This window comes from Ranitomeya imitator, chromosome 7 (assembly GCF_032444005.1).
Source record: "Ranitomeya imitator isolate aRanImi1 chromosome 7, aRanImi1.pri, whole genome shotgun sequence".
NCBI lineage: Eukaryota > Metazoa > Chordata > Amphibia > Anura > Dendrobatidae > Ranitomeya > Ranitomeya imitator.
This window is the reverse complement of record NC_091288.1, coordinates 62,511,249-62,536,411: the sequence shown is the minus strand read 5'-3', so window position 1 is coordinate 62,536,411 and position 25,163 is coordinate 62,511,249. Positions and strand designations below refer to the sequence as shown.

General features: G+C 41.0%; 1 protein-coding gene across 30 annotated transcripts in view; it reads right to left on the bottom strand.

Moving 5' to 3' along the window:
* LRRFIP1 (LRR binding FLII interacting protein 1) overlaps positions 1 to 25,163 on the bottom strand; it is a 149,198-nt gene that overhangs the window by 31,077 nt on the left and 92,958 nt on the right. For 10 of the 30 annotated variants that reach the window (XM_069733370.1, XM_069733374.1, XM_069733380.1 and 7 more), the window contains 10 exons: positions 22,024 to 22,041; positions 19,727 to 19,774; positions 18,398 to 18,442; positions 16,121 to 16,171; positions 10,690 to 10,773; positions 7,182 to 7,226; positions 6,985 to 7,044; positions 5,629 to 5,706; positions 2,879 to 2,914; positions 2,067 to 2,192 (listed from right to left, as the gene is read on the bottom strand). In XM_069733370.1, the coding sequence (XP_069589471.1) occupies positions 2,067 to 2,192; positions 2,879 to 2,914; positions 5,629 to 5,706; positions 6,985 to 7,044; positions 7,182 to 7,226; positions 10,690 to 10,773; positions 16,121 to 16,171; positions 18,398 to 18,442; positions 19,727 to 19,774; positions 22,024 to 22,041 (591 nt within the window). The remainder of the gene's footprint in view (positions 1 to 2,066; positions 2,193 to 2,878; positions 2,915 to 5,628; positions 5,707 to 6,984; positions 7,045 to 7,181; positions 7,227 to 10,689; positions 10,774 to 16,120; positions 16,172 to 18,397; positions 18,443 to 19,726; positions 19,775 to 22,023; positions 22,042 to 25,163) is intronic. The other 20 variants (XM_069733376.1, XM_069733379.1, XM_069733354.1 and 17 more) reach the window with 11 other exon arrangements.

The following is a 25,163-nucleotide window of genomic DNA, read 5'->3' as shown; positions in this document are numbered from 1 at the left end:
ATTATTGTATTGTTAACGTTGTTACTTATGACTGTTGTGTTTGAAACTGTTAAACTGTAAATCGCTGCGGAATATGTTGGTGCTACATAAATAAAGATTATTATTATTATTATATGCACACTAAGTATTTGCATCAAATAGTTAGTGTTTTTTTTTGTATGTGTTTTTTTTAAATTCATTTGAATGGGTGAAAACAGTACAAAACGCTGAAAGAATTGACATGCTGCAGATCTGAAGATGCTTCAAATCGCAAAAAAAAAGCAGCCTGTGTATGAGACTTCAGAACTGTCATTCACTTTGCTTCTAAACTAATATAAGGCAGTTTTTTCAGGAAAAAAAACACGCGGTAAACATACAACATGTGAACAAGCCTTTGGCCATGTTCAGTATTTGGTCAGTATTTTACATTAGTATTTGTACACTAAAGCCAGGAAAGGAACAGGGGAAAAGTATAATGGAGACAGGTCACCACTCCTGCATTTTTTACCCACTCCTGGCTAATTTTGGCTTAAAAATACTGATGTAAAATACTGACCAAACACTCATGGTGTGAACGTGGCCTTAAGGTATGCCATGATTTCATAAAAGCAGCACAAGAAAAAAAAAAAAAGAACAACCCACAAGTAAACATGTGACTCCTCACTGTCTGGATCTCCTATGTGGTAGAAGAAAAATAAATCAGAGTTCTGATACACCCAAGAGAGATCACGGATTTGCCAGGGATATATGGTCAGTTGACTTTCAAGTGCTGGAACATTAGTAATCAAAAGAAAAAATGGGCAGCAAAGCTCTATTTGCCTTTTTTGTGGTATGAGTAGTGAAGGCTGGGTGCTGTATCTACCCTCCACCTAACTACCAGATTTGCTTTAAGACAATCCGTCAGCAGGTTTCTTCTATATAATTGAAAACAAACTTTTGTCCATCATATCTGTTTAGCTGCCATTACCGCGTCTAATGCAACAATTCAACAAAGTAAACAAGCTTGCATAGTGTAACAAAATATGTGTCCTACAAAGGGAGCAGGTGTCTTGGGCTTTCACAGACAAGTTTTTGGGTAACTTGAGATTTTAAAAAGAATTGAATGAAGACAGGAAGAAAGAACAAACACAAACAGGTTCTAGAACAAATGGATAATACAGGAAAGTTTCTTTCGTACCACAATGGTGGCAAATATTGCTTTATACTAAAGGTACCGTCACATTTAGCGACGCTGCAGCGATATAGACAACGATGCCGATCGCTGCAGTGTCGCTGTTTAGGTCGTTGTGTGGTCGCTGGAGAGCTGTCACACAGACAGCTCTCCAGCGACCAACGATGCCGAAGTCCCCGGGTAACCAGGGTAAACATCGGGTTACTAAGCGCAGGGCCGTGCTTAGTAACCCGATGTTTACCCTGGTTACCATTGCATAAGTTAAAAAAACAAACACTACATACTTACATTCCGGTGTCTGTCACGTCCCCCAGCGTCAGCTTCCCTGCACTGTGTCAGCGGCGGCCGGCCGTAAAGCAGAGCACAGTGGTGACGTCACCGCTGTGCTCTGCTTTACGGCTGGCCGGCGCTGACAGTCAGTGCAGGGAAGCTGACGCCGGGGGACGTGACAGACATCGGAATGTGAGTATGTAGTGTTTTTTTTTTTTTTAACTTTTACAATGGTAACCAAGGTAAACATCGGGTTACTAAGCGCGGCCCTGCGCTTAGTAATCCGATGTTTACCCTGGTTACCAGTGAACACATCGCTGGATCGGCGTCACACACGCCGATCCAGCGATGTCAGCGGGTGATCAGCGACCAAAAAAAAGGTCCTGATCATTCCCAGCGACCAACGATCTCCCAGCAGGGGCCTGATCGTTGGTCGCTGTCACGCATAACAATTTCGTTAACGATATCGTTGCTACGTCACAAAAAGCAATGATATCGTTAATGAAATAGTTATGTGTGTGAAGGTACCTTTAGTGTGGTACAACCCTTCTACAGTAAACACTAGCGTAGTATGTCTTCAAGGTATGACCTTACAACGAGAGATCTAGCGAATAGACGGATGAATCTGCTGTGTTTGCACACTCACCTTTATTTCTCGAATTGACGCCTCTGTATCAACAGATAAGGAGGTGTCTCCGCTTCCTCTACGAGAGGATGTCCCACCCAAAGAAGCAAGAGTCGCTGCAGATAATGCAGAGACAGGCCGGCCGCCCTGGAACAGAAGGTAAGAGAAAGCGGTAATGTAATTCTTCAAAGCTCTTACAAAACATTACAATACAGTATTATGCAAGAAAATGCCTGAAGGAGTCTTACATTTTTCGTACAGTCTTAACAAATTGGTGGTAGGAAGGAATACAGCCAAATTAGTATAATATACTTATTAGAAGTTCAGCGCCATTTTTTTCATTAATGAAAGCCATGCCCCCTAATTATTAAGCTGAGCCTTCTACAGTATCTAATTCTTAGGCCTCATTCACACATCAGATCTTTCCGTGTACGAGAAAAACAGATCAATTATTCTGATCAGACTCTGATCCAAGTGTGGTTCGCTTTTCTCGTACCTGGAGAAAAATAATGAAAAAAAAAAATTCTCCACCTTCGCCTTTCTGACAGTCCATAAAACTCGGACTGCATTTGGATGTCATCCAAGTGCAGCCCGATTTTTTCCAGACCCATTGGCTGGTATTGCCAATTTTCATCCAACTCGTGGTTCAAAATCGAACATATCTCCACTATTTTTCACAAACTTTCACTCCGCCAAAAATCATGGACATGCGTTTAGGCCACACAGACCCCACAGATCTCAGGTATCAGAGTCATCCATGAAAAACACACATAGTACTCACAGAAAACTACATACAAAAGTTTCATGTATTAGGAGCAAAAATAAATAAATACCTTCTCTGCAAAGTCTTTGTCAGACCTTTCTTCAACCTGTAATTTTGAAAAATAAAAAGAAGTTAAACTCTGTACACAAAGGTAAAAATCCTGGGTGCATTAGTTCAGCAGTAACAAACCTCTACCGTTAAAGATGGAGCCTGTTCGGAATTTATTTTTCATCAAGGAATTTTCCACTAGTGGCTTAGTAATCCACACAAATGCTGCGAGCGTTAGAAGTTCTATAGAGCAACAAGCAACAGCCACACAACACATTTCATGCCCACACACGCACGCGCACACACACACACACACACGCACGCACGCACGCACACACTCGCACTCTGCCGCCGGAAGGAGCAGACACATCTTCAAGACGACTTTGTGAATGGACACTGGAACTGGCGGACCCACGGCGAAATAAAGGAGGTCCTGTGGGGTCCGAAGACTGATTAAAGAGCAAACGTTTAATGTTGTGTGATAATGAAATCGTTAATCTTCAGAGACGCAACACTAAATACATACAGCAACTTGAGTATCCCAGGACTTTTATGGTTCAGCCCATACATGTGATATTTAGGATTTTAATATTTTATATGAAGGATAATTATGCAAACAAAATGCAAAAAAAAAAAAAAAAAGAAAATTAATATTTCATAACATAATGGGGTATATTTATCAAACCTGTAATTCTTGGATGGGGCAAACAGACCAAACAGTCTTAAAATGCTACAAATTTATCACGGTTGTTTATGGCCTATGTGTCGTTTTAAGCCTGACTAGTTAAGTTTACCAAACCTATTCATTGTCTTATAACAATCTGAAGCCAGAGGAACTGCTTACCATGTGCCTTGTAGGCAGGGTCCAGACAACAGTGCCCAGTGCATGGACATTGCTTGTCCACAGCAAAAGATAATAAGGAAACAAATAGTCCAACACTAAGGGATTAAAAGTCCTTGTAACTTCATTCATATGTTCATAAAAACTTCATGTCGGCCAATATAACACGGGCAAAAAACGTCCACGTATTTCAGGAGAACAGTAGCCCTAGATACGCTGTGAACAAAGGATACTGTAAGCCTGAAACGCGTTCCTTTATTTGCAGATTAGGATTCTGAGGAAGACTAACGAAACGTGCGTTGGGGCGACGGGGACACCCAGGTTACCAGCCATTAATTTTTGTAAGTGCCCATTTCTACATTTTTCATTTATCTGTAAGGGTATGTGCACACGTCAGGATTTTTAGCGTTTTTTTTTGCGGATTTTCGCCATAAAAACGCTATAAATCCGGTAAAAAAACGCTAACATTATGCATCCTATCATTTAGAATGCATTCCGCATTTTTTGTGCAGATGTTAGCATTTTTTTCTGCAAAAAAAACGCATCCCGCAAAAAATCCGGACATGCTCATTCTTTTTCCGGATTTTTTGCGGATTTGCTATCAAAAAGGTCATTCAGGAAAAAAAAAAATCCGCAAAAAATCCGCGTGCAAATTCCTGCGAGAATTTCTGGCAGAATTCTCAGGATTTTGTCAGGAAATAATCCTGACGTGTGCACATACCCTAAGACAGGATTTAGGCTTATTATGATTTGATATACTTACTGTCATTGAGAGTGCTAGCGACTCACTGCAAATATGCTCACACATGGCCCTCACACCATTAATCTAGTGACCTATACAACAGGATCCACTATTAGAGCAACCATTGGGCTGTATTTAATTTTGTACTAATTTTTCTGGTGGTATCTTTATATTTTAATATTGCACTTTGCACTTATATTCATATCCTGAGTGCTATTTGACTAAATTATTGGTCATAGGATTAAATATTTCTTCTTTCATATTTGTATTCATTTTTTGTACCAGTCATTGTTTATTTATTCCATTACTTGTATCTGATTGTGGATCAATCACGTGGCACAATTTGTAACCTCGGTCCCTGTAATTCTGGAATGTAGCAGACTTTTAATTCACTTTTTTAATTTATAATCTAATAAAAAAATACATTTTATCTGGCTTATACTCGGCTAGCGGTGGTTTTATCATCTCCTCCATATGTAGTGTTATTTATGATTGCCAATAAGAAGTTTTTTTTTATAACGATGTGAATGAAGTTGCACGGAATTTTAATCCTTAATTGCCGGACAACCATTTGTTAATAGTTGGCTTACCTTGTGCTAGAAAAGTGAGCCATAATTTTGATAAGCTAAATTACATTTCACCAAAACTATGCTCCATAGGCAGACAAATTGTAAAAAAGTGTCTAAAACACATCATAAATATGGTACAAGACAGGATTGTTGTGCAAATTATGGCAGAATTCTGCTGCATTTAGTTTGGCAAACATGCTGCAGTGTGGCACAAATATAACAGCGTGCTGTCTTGCATACTGGTCAAGTTTTCCACAGCTAGGATTTCCGGGAGATTCATTTGAATCGTCCAAAAACGTTGCAAAACCACAGAAAGAATTGACATGCTGCAGATTTAACAAAGCTCTTTAAAAAGCAAAAAATAAGTAACATGTGCTAAAATCTCATTCTCTTTACTGGTACGGTAATACATGGCAGTTTTTCAAAAGGCAAAAGCGCAACATGCGAACAAGCCCTGACGTGCTCAATTTCTAATCATAACTAAAAACTAGTAGAAATGCCTCCAGTTACCACTGATTTGTGACAAAGGTGATTTTTCTGAAATTAAATTAACATAACTTTATACAAAACATTTTATAAAAAGGCATTAAAAGAAAGGACAGAGTAAGGGCAGTCCTCACCACTGGGCTGGCACGGGCAGAGCTGGCACGAGAAGAGGCACGAGACCCAGAGCCCAGGTAACAACTGTACTCAGAAGGCTTCCAAAGTCATGAAGCAGAGGAAGGTAAAGAAAAGAATGTTAGCAAGACAGAGAAAAAGAAACAGAAATAGGAGAATAATAAAATATAGGGAATCTGAATATGGATCTCTATAACAGATACAGTACAAGGTATGGAGACTGCCTGGTAGCTTGTCTAAGCAGACCTGTGCACCAAATGACACCTTAGGCTACTTTCACGCTAGCGTTGTTTGCGCCGCACAACGGGTGCAGTGGATGCAGATTTTCATCGCATCCGCTGCCCCATTGTGAGGTGCGGGGAGGTGGGGGTGGAGTTCCGGCCGCGCATGCGCAGTCGGAAAAAGCGGTCCGTTGGCAGCAAAAAACGTTACACGTAATGTTTTTTGCTCCAGGTGGTCCGCCACAACTCGGCGCAACGGTCGCACGATGGTTGCGACGTGTGTCAATGCGTCGCAAATGTTAATCTATGGGGCAAAAACGCATCCTGCAAACAACTTTGCAGGATGCGTTTTTTTCCCTAAACGACGCATTGTGACATATTGAAAACAACGCTAGTGTGAAAGTAGCCTAAAAAAATAATCAAATGGACAAAATGTCCCCAGGGAATACACCTTAGACAAACATTCCTTATATTCCTGCTCTGTTATACAATGTGTGCAGAGGATACACCTAAGCTACACAGTTTCAGGCCCACTGCACCTTAAGTACAAAGAGACTAATTTAATTCTCATATCTGTGTATAAAAACGTTTCTGTAGTGAAATAGTAATCACAAGGGAGGACATTTCTCTGAACTTCCTCTTAGTAAAGATAAAAACTGTAGGCTGAGCCCTTCTTTTTAACAGCGGGATTACGATAATCTTCAATGGTGCATGCACACAATGCTCAGAGCAAACTAATACCAACAGTTCATTAAATCTGTCTTTAAAAACCTGATCAGAAGCTTCTTATACATTTTGGAGTTGTTACATTAGCATAAGGTCTGTGCTGTCAAAAAGCATAATTGGAATCAAACGAATGAATGACATTTTTATTTACAAACTGCAGATCTTCCATTGCAGGATTTGTTGTAGTTTTATACTGTGTCTGCTTTTTATTCTCATCTCTCATAGCATGTTAGAAATGTGATGTTTTTATCATACCGCTCCCACTTATTTCCACTGTACCATATTTTTGAGACCGGCTTTTAAAGTTAAGAAATGGAACAAAAAAAACAAAACAAATCAAAACTGGAGCATTTTATAGATCATATACTGATTATTGTAAAGGAAGAATTTAAGGAAGGAAAATAATCTCACAGGTCGTGAACTGGAAGATCGACGGCTACTGCTGGTGACACCATCATCATACAGAGATCCCTACCAGCAAAAAGACAGAAAGCAGACAGTCAGCTGAGGTCAACGAGAAGAGCAGATAAGAGAAGGAAACAATAAGGCGTTATGTGGGAAAATGTGACAAAAAAAAAAAGTTTCGGATTGACTGAGAAGTGACCCACCCGCTGTGATCTGGAAGGTAGAGAGTTGCAGTTCAATAGTGATGGCTGGAAAAGAGGATGAAAGTGTGAGAAAAACACGAGGAAAAAAAGAATACTTTTGTCTTTGCATCAATGATTGACAAGATGAGTTTCAATTTAAATGTAGACGTGATGTAATATCATACATATTGTGTCACAAAAGAAAAGGCTATTGCTCAGGGAACAAACAAATATTAACATTGAAATCCCCTTAAAATCCATGTGTTTAGTTGACCATGCTGGGCTTGCTACCTTATCAGGAAGTCGTCATCATCGGCCTCCTGAGGAAGCTGATTATGGGGAAACGCGTTGAGATCATGAAAATAGCGTCATATGGATAAGTATCGCTTTTCCCTTTCACCTTATTTACCTGCCGACAGCATTAATGTTTTATATGGTCCTTTATCACATTGATTCATAGATCTATAGGGCACCCTAGGGGCAGTTGTTGAGGAGCGGGGGTGCCACTGTTATTTTAGGGTGCCAACCTCCACAGTTAGGCAAGTATACAATAAAGTGTATTATATAAGGACATTTAGCCCTCTGGTGATCGACCTATGTAAGAGAAAAAGGGCATGTCTGATTTCTGCCCAGAGCCACTTTACCTTTGTATGGGGGTCATCCCCCCGTTTGGTTATTTGTCTTTATTTTGTTTGTTTTTTTTTAATGCTTATCAATTAAGCATAAAGATTTTGAGTGGATTTCTATGTTAATATATCATACATATTACAGCAGGTTTATTTGCTCAAAGCTCCGTGAAAGTAAACCACAACTAGTTGGCAATGTTATCTGAAAAAAATCCCAGACAATTCTTAAAATTTTAGGTATGTGCCATTATAATATGAGCTGCAAATAAGCAGAGTATGTCTAAAGAATACTGTCTGATACCTGAAGGCTAACTAATGGGTCCTAGAGGGAGAACACAAGCTCAAATTAGGTTTGGGGAGGCCTCAGTCAGGCGGCCATATTGGACCCGAGCTGTGAGAAGATTTGGAGCCCTGCGGTCCTACTGAACTGAATGCATAGCACAATTAAAGCTTCAAGTATGGTGGTTCTGTAAAACTGCAGGGGCTCGGTGTGTGCATCTACTCATAAAAAAGTCTTTGTCCCTTCCATCTGTCCACCCATTTGTGACCAACAAAATTCTCATTTTTGAGCTTTTTCTTCTCCACTTGTTCCAAGAGCGATGAATTAGTAGTTTTCCATCGATATAGTTATATAAGGGCTACCCCTGTATTTCCACACAATTCCGACTAGTAGTACCGTAGTGATATTATTAATATATAAGAATTATTACATAAATGTATTAAAACCATTATCACTATGGTAGTACTACTCAAAAAATATTATTTTATCTAGTATTATATATTTATTATTATATAAATTATTATATATAAAAATGATTCATAATTATCTGGAATATTTTTAGTGGTGGAGGTGATCATATCGTTTTTACAATTTAAACCCATAATGAACTAGGAACCCACAAGATTGACAAAGGGGTCTGTCCCGAAAAGTCACTACAGCCGAGTTGGCTCAAAGTGAATTCAACGTCTCTGCAAACTTTGTAAACTATTGTGGAAAAAGGAAAAATTCCTTGGAAATACACGTGTGTGATTATTTTTCTTTATATGATGTCATTCTATTGTTAAGGACATTATTTAATATGTTGTAAAGAGGCATTTGAATACAATTCTACAAGCGCACCAGTTATTTATTTGAAGCCTTTATGCCTACGACATCATTCAAGTGCCATTGTCAGAGACTGACAGCAGCATTTAAAAGGTTAAACCGCAGACACATACACAAAAAAAAAAAAAACATTGTGCGCTCTTGTGGCTGCAGTTACAAGTAGATGCTGGATATGTAGCACAGCCGACATCTGCTTGGAATTAAGCAGGCTCAGCTCTTGAGCCCGCTTCATAATTTTCTTAGCAACCTATGACGAAAATGTACACCATAGGACCATTACCCATTAACAATAACGACCTAGGAAAAAGGCAAAAAGAAATACTTGAACTCCCAGACTGGAGCCAGTGTACTCAGTAATGCATCCTGTGATGGGTCACCTGACATCAACATTCAGTGGGGAAGTTGTACGAGTGCTGCAGCCAATCACTGACAGCTGACTGGCAGCAGTATTTAGAATTTGTTTAAGGCTATGTGCACACGTTGCGCATTCTCTGCGGATCCGCAGCATTTTTTGAAGTGCAGAAATGCTGCAGATCCGCAATTGATTTACAGTACAATGTAAAACAATGAGAAAAAAAAAATGTTGTGCACACTTTGCGGAAAATCCGCTGCGGAAACGCTGCGGTTTAAAGGAAGTAGCACGTCACTTCTTTTTTGTGAATCTGCAGCGTTTTTGTACCCATTCCATTATAGAAAGCCGAAGGTGTAAAAAAAGCAGCAAATCCGCAAGAAAACCGCAGCAAAAATGCACAAAAACGCTGCGGAACCACACAAAAAACATGACAAATCCGCAGGTGCGTTTTCTGCCAGGAGAGGCAGAATCCGCACCAGAAATTCCTAAGCCTAATCCGCAACGTGTACACATAGCCTAAGGAGAAGAAACACTATGACACTCATTTACAAAATCCAAAAGAAGCTGATGGCAGGGCACCGGCAGAGGACTCCGAAGGATATGTATTGCCAGTCCGGGAATATTGTTTCTTTGTTCACTTCCCTAGGACCAATAATCGTGGACAATCCATTTAAGTTACTGAATGTATAATAGCAAGAAATATAGGACAGATGAAGGGAGAAGAACTGTAAGGTCGCATTATGCAGAGTTTGTGGTCTTATCATTGAGACCCATGTTTGCAAACTAATCTGGTTTATAAGTTATCACCTAATCCATGAACTATAAACTTCACATATATAAAATCCTCCGACAAACAAACTGCAAACTTCAAATATAAAATCTATTCTCGTAGCTGATTATAGCAACTTACTTAAAGATAAAGTACTCCTCCTCCTCCCATCAAAATTATTATCCTCGTAATATGTACTGTGTTCTTACAATTGCTCATTTTGCCTTTCTACCCTGCTAATTCTTCTGTTTTCTTTGCTTGATGTATTAACAGGAAATTTATTTTCCCTGCATGAGTCATCCCTGTTTTCAACTCCTGACCCAGCTGCTCTCTCCTCCTCCCAGACAGGGCCTTTGCAGTGATGACTCATGCAGGGAAAAATTACGGTACCTCCTGTTTCAACATAAAGCTTAGGAGGATTCACAGCTAGTCTGTTTTAAATCATGTGATGTCATAGACCTAATGGAAAAGAGAATAATCAGCAGGGTAGAAAGGCAAAATGAGCAATTGTAAGTACACAGTGCTATATAATATGATGGCAGCTACATATTAAGGGGATACACATTTTGTTGGGAGGAGGAGCGCTTCTTTAATTCTTCCCAGGTAGGTAATACATTCACCATGCACTATTCATAAGTCAACCAGAAAGGAGGAGAAGTGAGTGGAAAGGAACAGACCCGGTTTCCGTTGTGTACAGACTGCTGCTGGGACTTGGCTGTGAGCGGAGCATTGGCCAGGCTGAGGTCAGAGTAATAAGCGCTCTGTACAGGGGAGACAGGAAGAAGCATGAGAGATAGAAGCCGTCCACAGACAATACACAGGGTCGCCCTCACCGCTCCAGCGCAGACTCATTCCTGTAAGCAGTTACCATTCATCTCTGCTGTCTGGAAGGAAATGACAAGAATGGGAAATCCTATTGTGCAGTTTGTGCCACTAATGACATTAGCAGCTTTTGTATAACTTACTAACTGTATACAGCCCCATTGACATTCAGTGCGGGTAGAGGCTGCCTGAATGCCAAGCCTCAGGAATGGAATAGTTTTATTTATAGGCTGTGATTAGGAAAAAACTTTTTACCCTGCGTTCATATCTGTATTGAAGGCCACATTACGGATTTCTGAAGAAAAAGACAATTCGCGGTTTGGGGCTGTGCTAACCGAAATGACCATCCTTGATCCAATATACTGTATAAATAAGTGCTTTTTGTTCCATAGCGCGTCTCCATCTCGCGCTGTAAAACCCAACGGTCCCAGTACAGTGAAGTGTGGTTTCCTTCAATTATCCTGGTGGAGGTCATCCCCAGTAACCATTATTGAGCTTTCCCAGCTCGCTCAGGTGAGCACATTACCTGGACTTATTACATCTTTTTATAAAGGTGTCACCCTACGGTCTGGTGCGCTCTGTTTCCCTACATTATAGATTTTGACATTTTCACTGGAACAAATACTGAACAGTAATATACTTTTTTTTTCTGGAAAAAAAATACAAATACTCTGATGTAAACCATATACCTTATAATAAGTCAATGGGGTCCTATGGACTCCAATGGGGCGAGAGTGATAGATAGCCCCCCTAATACAAAATAACTGAATTCATAAAGCTGATGTAAACCTAGCCTTATACAGAAAATGTTCATTCAGCATCTGGTGGGTAGAAGGGAAACAGTGTTCACACTATTACATTTAGGATATGAAGATATCCCCTAGTGATGCCTACATGGGTAGCATCCATAAAGTCTGAGTGCCCCACCATTTATCAGTCTCATCAACAGAATAAGAACTTACCACACACACACACGTTCATGTAGAAAAAAAAAATAAAAAAATTTACTATACAGCAAGGGTGGAGGTTATTATATTGAGGCAATAAGCATGCTGGCCATCTGCCTAATGACAGATCCACGGACCTTTTTAATGAAAATGGACAACTTCTGATGCCTACAAGGGCAATTTTTTTCCTTAATATGCCAATGTCTTATTTAATAAGAAAAATGGGCAGCCCCTGATTTTCTTGAGATCTAATTTTTCCACTGCGAGCGCGGCCACAAAAAGAGTTGTAGAATCCAGCATGCCGAGATCCCACTACACTGAAGTTCGGGCCTGACTTTCCTAGAAAGTGGAGTCCATTTGGGGGACATTAGTGTGACTTCTGTGACATCTGGGTACTAGATTATTTTTAGAAAAAAAATCATCAATCTGGGGTTGACCATTGTTTTAGTAAAGGACGTCTGTCACCACCAAAAAATGAAATTTAACAATATAGATCTTCATATGAGGAACTTGGCCCTATAAAATATTCCTGGTACTGTAAATTTTAGCAACTGTATTTTATAAAAAAACAAAAACAAAGGTTTTATTCCAACCCAAAAGTACAATACTCCTTCCTTCCCCCTTAGGCCTCATACACGTCTGTGTAGCACATAGGTCTTCGATAGTTTTTAGTTATTTGTTGTTGTTTTTTTTATTTTACACAGATACCCTACGTACTCATTATAATCTACGGTGCAATCCAAACGTCTCTGTGTTTTCAAGGACCGTATTGAAAAAAGGACCGATGCAAGTCTATTGGCCCCTGAAAAACACGTAGTGCACACGGATGGCATCAGCTTACAGTCTATGCGCTGAATGTATTTAACATTGCAAAGTATAGGAGAAGCTTCGTCATGTATTTATCCATCCATGAAAAACACTGATGACCACATGGATGGTAAAAACAGACATACGGACCGTACCCCGATGACAAACTGATCCAAAAATGTCGGTGTATAATTTTCACATAAGTGTTTAAACACGGACGTGTGAATGAGGCCTTATGATGTTGGGCAGTGCTTGCTTGGGAGCGCTAATAAATACAAATCCTCAGCCCTACACGTACTGAAACTAAAGCAGCACGCATGCACGCACAGTGTCAGTGTGTGCAGGTGATAATACTCAACCCCTCACCTATGTATGGCAGGATCATAAAGCCGCATGCGGCCACTATACACAAGAGATGAGAGTGCGCATACACTGACATGGTGCACGTTCTCATCTCCCCCACCACCTGACGTTATGTGGGAACGCGCTCAGCCTCTTCAGTGTCAGTATGTGCAGGGCTGGGGAGTTGGATCAGGCAGCGATCCGAAGCAATCCCTGCCAATCACCATGAAGAAGTGGTGAACTACTGTAACAGAAGGGGTGCAAAAGTGTCCATGCCAAGGGTACTCTGAGCCCCCCATTTACATGTATGATAAAACAGTTTTGTTTTTTTTCTAAAACGCATTTACTAAAATGCACAGCACCAGTATGATTTTTATAGGTGTTAAGTCCCCTATATGAAGGCCTGAATTGTTCAATTACAGTTTGGGGGTTACAGACTTCCATTAAGCCTTTGGTATCTTTCTGTAAGTCTGCTGTATCCTCTGTGTTGCACCATTTATTGCTGGCTGCAGAATGAGTTAATGAGAATCCGCTTGTTACTTTTATATATTCCTTCTTCAAAGCTTCTCTTTGCAGAGGAGTAAAAAAAAATTTAAAAAAAGCCGCGAAAAAAAGGGAAAAAGCCAGAAACTCCATAAAATTACTTTATTTATTTGAATTCCATTAAAAGATTGTCATAGTAATATTCTTCCTGATATCAAGAAGGTGGTGGCTAATATACATCAGGTGCGTTTTTTCAGAACATGATGGTAGCTTAGAATCATTTACTTTTTTTTTTTTTGTTTCTTAAGGGTTAATACACCAAAGCATGGAGGCAACTGGAGGAAAGTTCTTTTGAAAAACGAAGAGCACTGGATTGGGAATGTAAATACCGGATCACCGCTGGGTTGAAACTTTCACAATGATCATACGTATGTTTATTGGAAATGTATTTTTAGAGCGCGGTATATGCACGTTTTGGATCCGTTTGCATGATCACTTCATCTGTTGTATATATTTATAGAATTGTAAGATGTCAGCAGTGTTTATGGGGGTCTTAACACTTTTACTACTGCTTTGCTATGACCATTTTTAAATGGAACACAAATAAAGAATCTCATTTTAAGGAGTTCTCAGCTTTTTCCTTTTTTTCATGGACTATTCGCCTGCTTTGACTGACAGGCTTGCTGGAGCTCTGTGTTTTAATATGCGGTAGTAGAGAAGTCGCTTTTGGTGCGTGGAAGTCTTTTTGTTTTATGTAGCTCAAAAAAAAAAGATAAGAGGTTTGAACTTTCCCATCAGAAGACGTTGACTGACAGGTTCTCACAAACTCGTTCTGCATCCCTATTATCTCCACTATACATCGCTGGCCAGCCTTCCCCTGTGGATATCCTCTGCATCGTGCACATGCTGCTAATGTGATACACAATGGAATTTACACATACAAATCCACTATCTGTACACCTGTGGGGACATACCTGCATATTTATCTACAGGTAACCTTGTAAATCATTCCGGTCCCCCTACAGCTACAATATTAGCCTACAGGCGGGCATATGGTATGTACAGCGATTGCAGCAATGGAAAAAAAAGGTGTAAGAGCTGTAATAAAGGACTCATGAAGAGGAACACCCTTCCCTTATAAGCACTGAAAGCGTTTAGCAAAATACGTCAGCGTCTCTTGTGGATGTTTTAGGTCGGTAACAGCTGGACTATAAGGACGGTCCATCCAGGATACTGGCCTCATACCAACATCGCTCTAACTGAGATTATTTTAACTCCATGCGTAAAACATCCATCAAAATTACAAAGTAGATCAATTAGAAGCATAAAAAATTATCCTACACCACAATGGTGCTACAAATCCATAACTGTTCATGTCACCACATATGGTTATTACTAATTAAATTATTATATGTCAACTTATGACAAAGCCCCCAAGAGGATAGCACAAACATATTAATGGCATGGTAGTCCAGCACACGTAGGCCATCTGTTAGGGGTACGCAGGTCCCATGCACAAGCTTCACATAGTGTCAGATAAAACACCGAGCACTGAACCAACCATGGCCTCATCCCTGGGGGGTCCCCGGGAAGACGGGACGGTCTCTCCACTGCCTGTTGAGCTCTGAAGGAAAAACAAAAAACAGCACAACTCACATCATCCGGCTCGCGGAGTCGTGGCCACAGTGTGACGTAAGAGATTAACGCCATCATTTACTCATGTATCAACAGATCATTTACTTTTGCTAAAGAGTCACCAAAAGCCCCAGTGAGCGGATTTTGGATATCACCATTATTAATGTAGCTGAACATATGCCCAGCCTGTCTGGCGGTCACATGCAATCTCCAGCTTTCCACTGACCCTGCTGGATTTCCTATACTGAGCTGCTCCAAGCAATTCATCCTCGTAACCATTGGTCTGTTAGAAAGAGAGAAAGAAGGGCTGAGTGATATGTATGGCAGCCCGTCACACAACACACACCTGCAGGACAAGGGAGCATGCCAAAATATCGCACAGCACGGCAATAGGTGCAATCACTAACCCCGGTGACGGTGACCCGTGATCATTAGAGGTGCGAGAACCATTCTGCCAACCTCCCACATGGGCCAGCGCATAGTGTAATACTCCATTGTGGTTCCACATAGGAAGCCATTAAAATATGCAAAGTATTGAGAAATCCTATACATGCTGAAGAGCTGCTGCCCTTAGGCCTTTCTAACAAGAATATGCTGAAAATTTCACTTTTCTCTCATGTACAAATCCATAAGCTGCCATGGACTGTGATGAGATCCGGTATCAGGCTAATGCTCAGCCCACTGCACAGACCCAGTGGATAATGATGAAACACTCTCACGGATGAAGGGAGTGATATTGAAAATCATATACTAAGAATATGGTATATCTATAGTTCTACATTGACATGTATGAGTGCACCAAACAAGGTTAATTCTTATTATCCTGCATATTAAGTGATTTACAAGTAATGTAAGGTCACACAGTTTGACGTTCATCTTGTGACTTTCCGCACAATGCACATGACACTCGGTGTGCGTCTGCTGTGTGATCGCCAAACAATGCTGCGTCCTTCAGATCAGTAATTCAGTATTACTAGAAAAGTATGTTTTACTAACTTGTGCCCAGTACACAAAACACCACCACACAACACACAGGTTTAAGCACGCAGAGGACATGACACAGGTTACTGACCCTTAGGCTGCTCCGGCTAGTCACAGACACAACATCATCTTCATCAGAAGCCTTCAAAGAACAGAGGGGAAAAATAAATATGCAAAAGAGATCACAAGCAAGGCACGCACACAGAGATGCAGAGAGGGGGCTCTTACTTATGGTTTGTCTTAGAAGTACACAGGGGTCATTACTGATGGATGCTCCCAAATTACCTGAAAAGCTAGCTCGAAGGATTAATTCAGACGGCCGTTTTTTACATACAAGTTTAATCCATGATTTGTACAGATAAAACATGTACTCATTAATCTATGAGGCTGATTACATATCCGTGATTTTTGCAGACCCTGCGTCCAGGCAAAAATCAGAGATAATGTTTTTTAACCAACGAAAAGTACCAATACAAGTCTTTAGGTGTGTGAAAAATCACAGACATCCAGGAGTGGACTGGCCCACGGGAGATCAGGAGAATCCTCCGGTGGGCCACCACCCTCTTAAATGAGCAGTACTTGGCACTATATACTTGAATCACTATGTACAGACAATGGTGGCATTTTATTTATTAAACAGGCTACCCAGATCATTGTTATATACATTTGTGATTGAGGATATCACATTTGCAAGTAGCTGATAAGTGCGGCCCTGGAGTTGGTTATTGGTGGACCCTCGGTACCCCAGTCATCACATGGATGTCATCAGTGTGCTGTCCATGATTAACATTGCAGTGGATAGGAGAAGCGTTTTAACAAAATTTATTTTTATTATAAGAATCTTTATTTTTATATAGCGCTAACATATTCCGCAGTGCTTTACAGACATGATCATCGCTGTCCCCGATGGGGCTCACAATCTAAATTCCCTATCGGTATGTCTTTGGAATGTGGGAGGAAACCAGAAAACCCGGAGGAAACCCACGCAAACACGGAGAGAGCATACAAACTCTTTGCAGATGTTGTCCTTGGTGGGGTTTGAACCAAGCGCTGCAAGGCTGCAGTGACAACCACTGCGCCACCGTGCTGCCCGATATTATACATGAAATTTCTGATGATACACTGCTCGTAAAAAGGGACACTGACCCAACACTGATGACACTACCGTTTATCTCCCAAAATAAGCCCTAGCATGGTTTTTCAGGATTTTTAAGAACGGTTAAAATATAAGCCCTACAGTTCATTAACAGGTCAATTTAAATAATGAATTTAAATAATGACGCGCCAGTGACAAGAGTGACGCCAGCAGGACAACCCAACCTGTGTGCTTGAGTCCAGCAACTTGCCAACCATTATTGTTTTGGGTCTCACTGGGTCTTTTGAGTGAGATTCTTTTTTTTTTTTTTGGGGGGGGGGGAGGGGCTGCTTTTCACTACGGTACAGTACCATATGTAAACTGATGAAGAAATATACCGTACTGATATTAATAAATGTAGATTACGGTTCATGGAAAAATAAGGCAACCCTGAAAATAAGTCCTAGCACATCTTTTGGAGCAAAAATTAATATAAGCCCGGTCTTATTTTCGGGGAAACTGTAGTAAATTTTGTTTTGCGTACATGAACAAACCCGGCCATCAGAATCAGGCCCACATATAATACAGAAGCTTCACAATATTTAGGAACCATTTCTTGACCTTAAATGGTGTACTTTTTAAGGCCCCTTCACATTTAGCGACGCTGCAGCGATACCGACAACGATCCGGATCGCTGCAGCGTCGCTGTTTGGTCGCTGGAGAGCTGTCACACAGACCGCTCTCCAGCGACCAACGATGCCGGTAACCAGGGTAAACATCGGGTTACTAAGCGCAGGACCGCGCTTAGTAACCCGATGTTTACCCTGGTTACCAGTGAAGACATCGCTGGATCGGTGTCACACACGCCGATCCAGCGATGTCTCCAGGGAGTCCAGCGACGAAATAAAGTTCTGGACTTTATTCAGCGACCAACGATCTCCCAGCAGGGGCCTGATCGTTGGTCGCTGTCACACATAACGATTTCATTAACGATATCGTTGCTACGTCACAAATAGCAACGATATCGTTAACAATATCGTTATGTGTGAAGGTACCTTAAGACAAGACAAAACTAGAAGGTATTTTTTTTACTGTTAGATTATTTAATGATCATTGGTTGTAAAAAGGTTTGCTAAACCCTTGTAAGACGTCCATAGGGTTAGTCAATAAATGACACCTGCCACAATGGTTTTCATGGGATGAATTGTCGGTGGTATTAGAAATTGCACAACGTACCGCATTTACACTCAATTAACCCATTAATCATCAGAGTGATCTGGATGAGTTACTGACCTGGAGATTTCTCCGTGGTCGGTGTGAGTACCGCTCACTGTCTTCCTGGAAATGCATTTAGGGAAAAAAGGGAATAACACAAAGCTGCTGAGATCAAGGAGCGAAAGGGAGACATTAAAATATAAAGAGGGCGCAGGAAAGGAAAGGGACAGAGGAAACCATGCACGAGATGGTAAAATACAAAGAAAAGCGCCATAAGGAGAAACCCATAGAGACACCCTTCTAAAAACGGTCACACACAAACTCTGAAGTAGAAGGATCCTTCACACTCTTCGTGGTCTCTTTGTCTTGTGTTGGGAAAGCGGACAGATGTTTAATATGTCCATTAGCCCCCATTCACCCCACTGAGGCTACAGAAGCTTAATTTTTCCTTCCATTCACTTATTTTTTAAAATGCTTACAAATATACGTGCACGTAAGAGGGCTGCATCATCACAGCGTGTAAAAACAAGTAAAAAAAAAAAACAATATATCTATAACACTAAGGATATGACAAGCTACAGTATAATACTGGCTGCTGTGTAATCACTGTGTAGGAGGAGGTAGGCAGCCCAGATCTAAGAAACAGTACAGCCTTGTTCCTTATGTTGGCTTAAAAGTATAAAAATAAATAGAGTTGTACTGTCTAGCACAGTATTGAGTTGCTATTGAGTATAACTGTAGTATCAAATCTGGAGTGATCATTTATCTCTCTTCCTTGTAGGGCTATGTTCACATGTTGAGTTTTTGATGCATTTTTTTTCCTCAGGCAAAATCTGCTATTTTGGCAGTAAGAAACTTGCTTAAAAAAAAGCAGACTTTGCTTAGTTTTTGATGCTTTTTTTGCTGCGTTTTTGTCAAGGTACAATTGTCTCTTGTGCGTGCTGATGAAGTTTATTGCATAAAAAAAGAAATCTGATTCTACTTCATCAGGTTTTGGCACCAAAAACAAATACCTGCGGTTTTGTAGCGCTTTATCAGCATTTTTTGCACTACCCATTGCTTTGAATGGGTGAAAAACACTGAAAAAAAGCACTGAAAGAAGTGACATTCTACAAAAAAAAAAAAAAAGGTATTGCACAAAATACTGAGGACAAAAAAAAACGAGCGGTGTGCATGAAAGTTCTGAAACCTCATTGCTGGTACTGTAAAAGACAGCTTAAAATTTGCATAAAATAACGCATGAAGAAAACGCAACGTGTGGACATAGCCTAAGGGTGATATTTTTTCTTTTAATTAATTAAAACATAAAACATGACACAAGGAAACAAGACATGGGCCGTCTGTGTCACACACGAGACAAGAATGACATGAATTAGAAAAAGGAGGACTACACTGGGAAACTCCTACCATCCACTGCTCAATGTCACCCCACTTGGTGTCCAAACCATAATATTTCTGAAGGAAGAAGAAAAAAAGACAGATCAGAAGGACGGGGACACAGCAGAAATGAGCAGGTCAGAGTCACAGATACTGTTAGTACACAGTTGAGCAAGTTGTCAGCAATTTGCAGGCTGGCTTGTTTTGCCTTCATACAGGTCCGGATGTCTTCTGTACATACACAGCCATTATACATCTGCATCTGTCTGCCATTAGCAGCGGTGTATCTAGCTTGTACACTTTTGGCATATGATGAGTCCGCAGAAAATGTGCATACGTTTATTATTCCCATAGAATGTTTAGAATGAAGGAATACTGCGCCCACGCCCTCAATAAAGTTCATATTATTTGCTCCGATTGTAAAAAATTAACCAACACCTTCAATAGTTTAAAATATGGTTTTGGTTTTCTTTGCAAATTCTAGGATCACAATGGGTCAATTTTAAAAACAAAACAAAACACACAAGGAGGAGTATTGGACAATCTGTCTAAGTCTTTGGAATAAATATTTCTGTAAAACGTTTGCACCTTATTACATACACCCTTTGAAACAATGAAATCTGCTCATATCTTAACGTGCTATAAAAGCAGTGGTTATATAGATGACTCAGTCTATTTACTGCATAGCAGGGAGAGGCCACCTACAGACCTGCCGCAGAACCGGTACAGGGACAGCTCAATGTCAAATCTCAGTTGTGTAATCCTTGGGGCGATCACGCCATTATAAAAATACTAAACTAGCTGGGTTCATCCATTAAAGGGGCCATCTGGAACTTTGTATATATATATATATATATATATATATATATATATATATATATATATATATATATATATATATATATATATATATATATATATATATATATATATATATATTTGCTAATGGGCTAAGATCTTACAGGCAAGTAGTTGCTAACTATCTGCTTATTCTGCCAGTGCCGATGTCTGCGGTTTCAGAGAGGTCACAGACCGCTCCTGCTGGCGATTCTGCTGTCATTTCACGTCACATCATCAGAGCAGTTCTTCCTCTTTCCGCTGTTGACATTATGTGGATTTACAGCCAGCTCCCCGCAGTTAAGCAACAGGGAGCCGGCCATCAGTATGCAGGATTTCAGCAGTGACATCCCAGCAACAGAGTAGAGTAGAAGAGATGAAGTTACTGTCGATGTGACGTCACCAGCAGGAGAATCGCAGGAAGGAGCAGTCCATGACAGCTCTGAGCAGGCAGAGATCACCGCCGGGTAGAACAGGCAGGTATTTAGCAACTACCTACCTTACATGTAGGTCCTTAGCCCCATATAAAAAAAAAAAAAATTAGCTAAATCCCAGATAACCTTTTAAAGCGTAGATTCACCTTCTGTGAACTTAAAAGGCAACTACAAGAAAGTACACCAGGCTGATATTATGGAATCATGGGTTGCACACCGAGTATTGCATCTAAGAGGAGAGAATGCTTCTAGGAAAAGACAAAGAACGTGACGGAGACAAATTACAGGGAATCTGTCAGCAGGATTTCACCACCCAAAGTATTTACCATATTTGTGTCTGTAGCTCTTTCAAAGACAAGTCCAGCAATACCTTTACATGGACAGTCCGTTCCTCCATTGCTGAAAATCAGAGTTTGAACTGATATGCAAATGAGGAGGAAGGACTATGGTAGATCGTAAGCCTCTGTCACTACAGCTCTATTCCCCGCCTAACACTGCCTCTTCCTACTTGACCGACAGCCTGTATGCTATGGACTTCAGGCAGGAGGAAACAAAGCTGGGGCGAGGAATAGAGCTGGAGTGACAAAGGCTTCAGATCTACAAATAACTCTTCAGCCTCATTTGTATATCAACCCTAAAGCCGATTTCTCAGTAATGGAGGAAAAGACTGGTCATGTAAACATTTTGTTGGACTGGTCTATAAAAGAGCTACATGCTCATATAGTTTGGGGTACGAAATAACTCCGACACATTCTCGTACCCCTTGAGCATTTTACTGAAGCAAACCCAGGTCACCACAAAAACCATGGTGACGTATTAGAATTACTGGCATGCAGGCATTGCAGCTGGAATATAGGTGGCCATATGCGTCCAATAATAAGCCAAATTCATACTTTTCATAATTTTCAAAAATTGCCCAGTGTGGTTAGAAAGATCCAAAACCAGATAGGTAAAACAAATAATAAATAGAAAAAAAAAATAGAGTTTGATATACAGATTAGTGATGAAAAACAAAAACAAAAAAAACATGCAGGGAATTGTACACAACAACATTACCTTCTGAACCTGGTAAATCTGTACAAAAATAAAGAGAAAGCGACCATCAGAAAAGAGAAGAGGCATAGTAAGCAGATACAACAGGACAGAGCCGCGAGAGGAGGAGAGAAGAGGAGAGGCTCCTGTGGCGATAATACCGCACCATTACATTAGGGTTTAGCGGATACCTCGCAGAACGTCACAGCATTTCCTATGTCTTACATGAGATGAGCTTACACCTTACACCAACAGCGAAGATAACGAGATTTCTCAGTGTCCTATAAAGTCACAATCTTATATAAACCGATTTCCTGGCGTTAAAACTGTATTATAGGTTACATCTTTACAGTAAAGCTGCTCCTCGAACACTGGCAAGTGTGGGGACCCCGTACAGAGAAGCCGAGACATTTATACACATAAGCCAAAGGCAGGACGAGGTGAGCAGCCTAAGCCTCACACACTTAGGATTGGCAGCATCTAGAGGACAGCTTAGGTCAGGCTGGCACGTGACAGACCTAGAATACTCCACCATGTGTGTGACTTAAGAAGAGGCAGAGTGAAAACTCCCGCTACAAGTAACCAAAGTTTGGGATGTAAGAACAGGATTGGTGACTCTCCCAAATAGTCCATTTCCAATAAATTTCTTTACGACGCATCCACTCAAAATGATTAAATACCTAGCAGCATTCCTGTTTATGAGCTGGTGATAAAGGTTCTTCACCTTACGGCTATGTTCACACATTCCGTTTTTTTCAGCGTTTCTTTATGCATTTTTTAGTGCAACTTTTCAGATGCGTTTTACAGTACCAGCAAAGTCGAAGAGATTTCAGAAATCTCATGCACACAGCTTGTTTTTTTGTCCTGAGCAATGTGTGCAATATCTTTTTTTTTGCCAAATGCAGCATGTCACTTTTTTCAGCGCTTTTTCAGCATTTTCACAAGTGGTGCAAAAAACACTGCAAAAACGCAGGTATCAGGCTTTGCTGTGTTTTTGGTGCCAAAACCTAATAAAGTTCAGTGCATAAAAAAAAATGTGATTCTACTTCATCAGGTTTTGGCAGCAAAAACACAAGTAAAATCTGATGCGTGCATTTTTGCTGTGTTTTTTTCCTAAGGCAAAACCTGCTCTCTTGGCAGCAAGAAACTTGTTTCAAAATAGCAGGTTTTGCTTAGTTTTTCTTGCATTTTTTTGGTGCGCTTTTGTCAGGGTACATTTGTCATTTGTGCATGCTGATAAAGTTCACTGCATAAAGAAAATCTGATTCTACTTCACCAGCATGCACAACAAATGTACCCTGACAAAAACGCACCAAAAAAAAGCAAGAAAAACTAAGCAAAACCTGCTTTTTTCTTACTGTCAGGAGAGCAGGTTTTGCCTTACCAAAAAAAAAAAAAAAATGCAGCAGAAATATGTGAACATAGCCTAAGGCAGGCGTAAACACAGAATATGGGCAGAGTCATCCGTCTAGATGTGTACACAGGGATTTGGCTAATGACTTAAGCTGGTCTGAATGGGAGGGGTTGTCAGATGAAGAATCACAACTCCTGTCTGAGGAGGCCGAGCTCACATCCCATTAATGACCTCAATGTGATGTAAATGCTGAAAAAAAGCTCCTGACATAAACCTCTGACAAACATCTGCAGTAGATCCCAATGTTATGTTGTCCAGACAATTCAGCCATAGGGCATAATGATCCTCTACTTAGTCCTATAAATTTAGTAGCATCCTAAGGGGTGCACGCGTGTGGGGTCTTGCAAGCGTCTCCCTGCAGCAAAAGTATCACTGCTGCTAAAGTATCATGAAGCTGCAGTTATTTCAACGGCAGTTAGTTACGGCAGGAGTCAGGACCCCACTCTATGTGTCTTTTTCATTTGGGTATGTCTTCTGAGTAAGCACTTCTTATTACTTGGATCTAGCTTTTCTATTAACCCATCTTACACCGTCACTATGTTTACATATGCCCTTACAGTGTTTGCTCCACTAATCCTCACTCTCCTTCGCTATCCCCAAACCCCAGCACGCTCTAACCAAATAATCATCTTCCCTTCCCTCTTTCTTCCCCACCTGACCTCCTCTGTTGACCTGCTCCTCAACCTCAAATATGTCCTAATAAAATATAAAACAAGCCGACCACTCTCCTTCTCCCACCTGCTCTCCCTTTCTCTGCTTCTCCTCACTGCTGGCGACATATCTCCCAATCCTGGACCCCCACAGCTCATACCTCCCATTAGTACCCCCTCCTACCGCTCCCTATCTAATATGAACTGCCACAATCTTTCCAACATAAAACCCGTGCCCTTGACACCCATCCTGCTGCTCCCTCTCTCTGGAGCACTCTGGAATGCCGCTCAATTTGCAATAAGCTTCATGTGATTCATGACCTCTTTCTCTCACAAGTTTGTCTTTCCGAGTCTCACAGAAACATGGCTAACACCCTCTGACACCGCCTCCCCTGCTGCGCTGTGTGACGGCGGCCTCCATTTCACCCACACCCCTAGCGCCGGCAACAGACATGGTGGAGGAGTGGGTCTTCTCCTTTCTTCTAACTGCACCTTTAACCCAATCCCACCTCTACCCTCACTTATCCTCCCCTCTTTTGAAGTCCACTCTGTCCGCATCTACTCTCCCTCCAACCTCCAAGTGGCCATCATATACCGACCCCCAGGCCTGACCACTGCCTTTATTGACCAATTCTCTACCTGGCTTCTTCACTTTCTTTCCACTGACATTCCCACTATCATCATGGGTGACTAACATCCCCACTGATACCCTTCAGTCAACAGCCTCCAAACTCCTGTCACTTACTTCATCTTTTGGACTTACTCAGTGGTCCTCCTCAGCCACCCACACGGACGGACATACATTGGACCTGGTCTTCACCCGTCTCTGCTCTCTATCTAACTTCACCACTTCTCCTCTCCCTCTATCCGACCACCATCTACTTACTTTCTCATCCCTGTCCTCCTCACCTGTCACCCATGTCCAGCAACATGTGCACCCCTGCAGAAACCTTGCACACCTAGACACCTACATGTTCCCTGACTTTATTCTACTACTGGCATCCATATCCTCACTCCACGACACAGGCAGTGCTACTGCTTTCTACAATGCCACTCTCGCATCAGCTATTGATGTGGTCGCCCTTCTCATTCATGGCAGA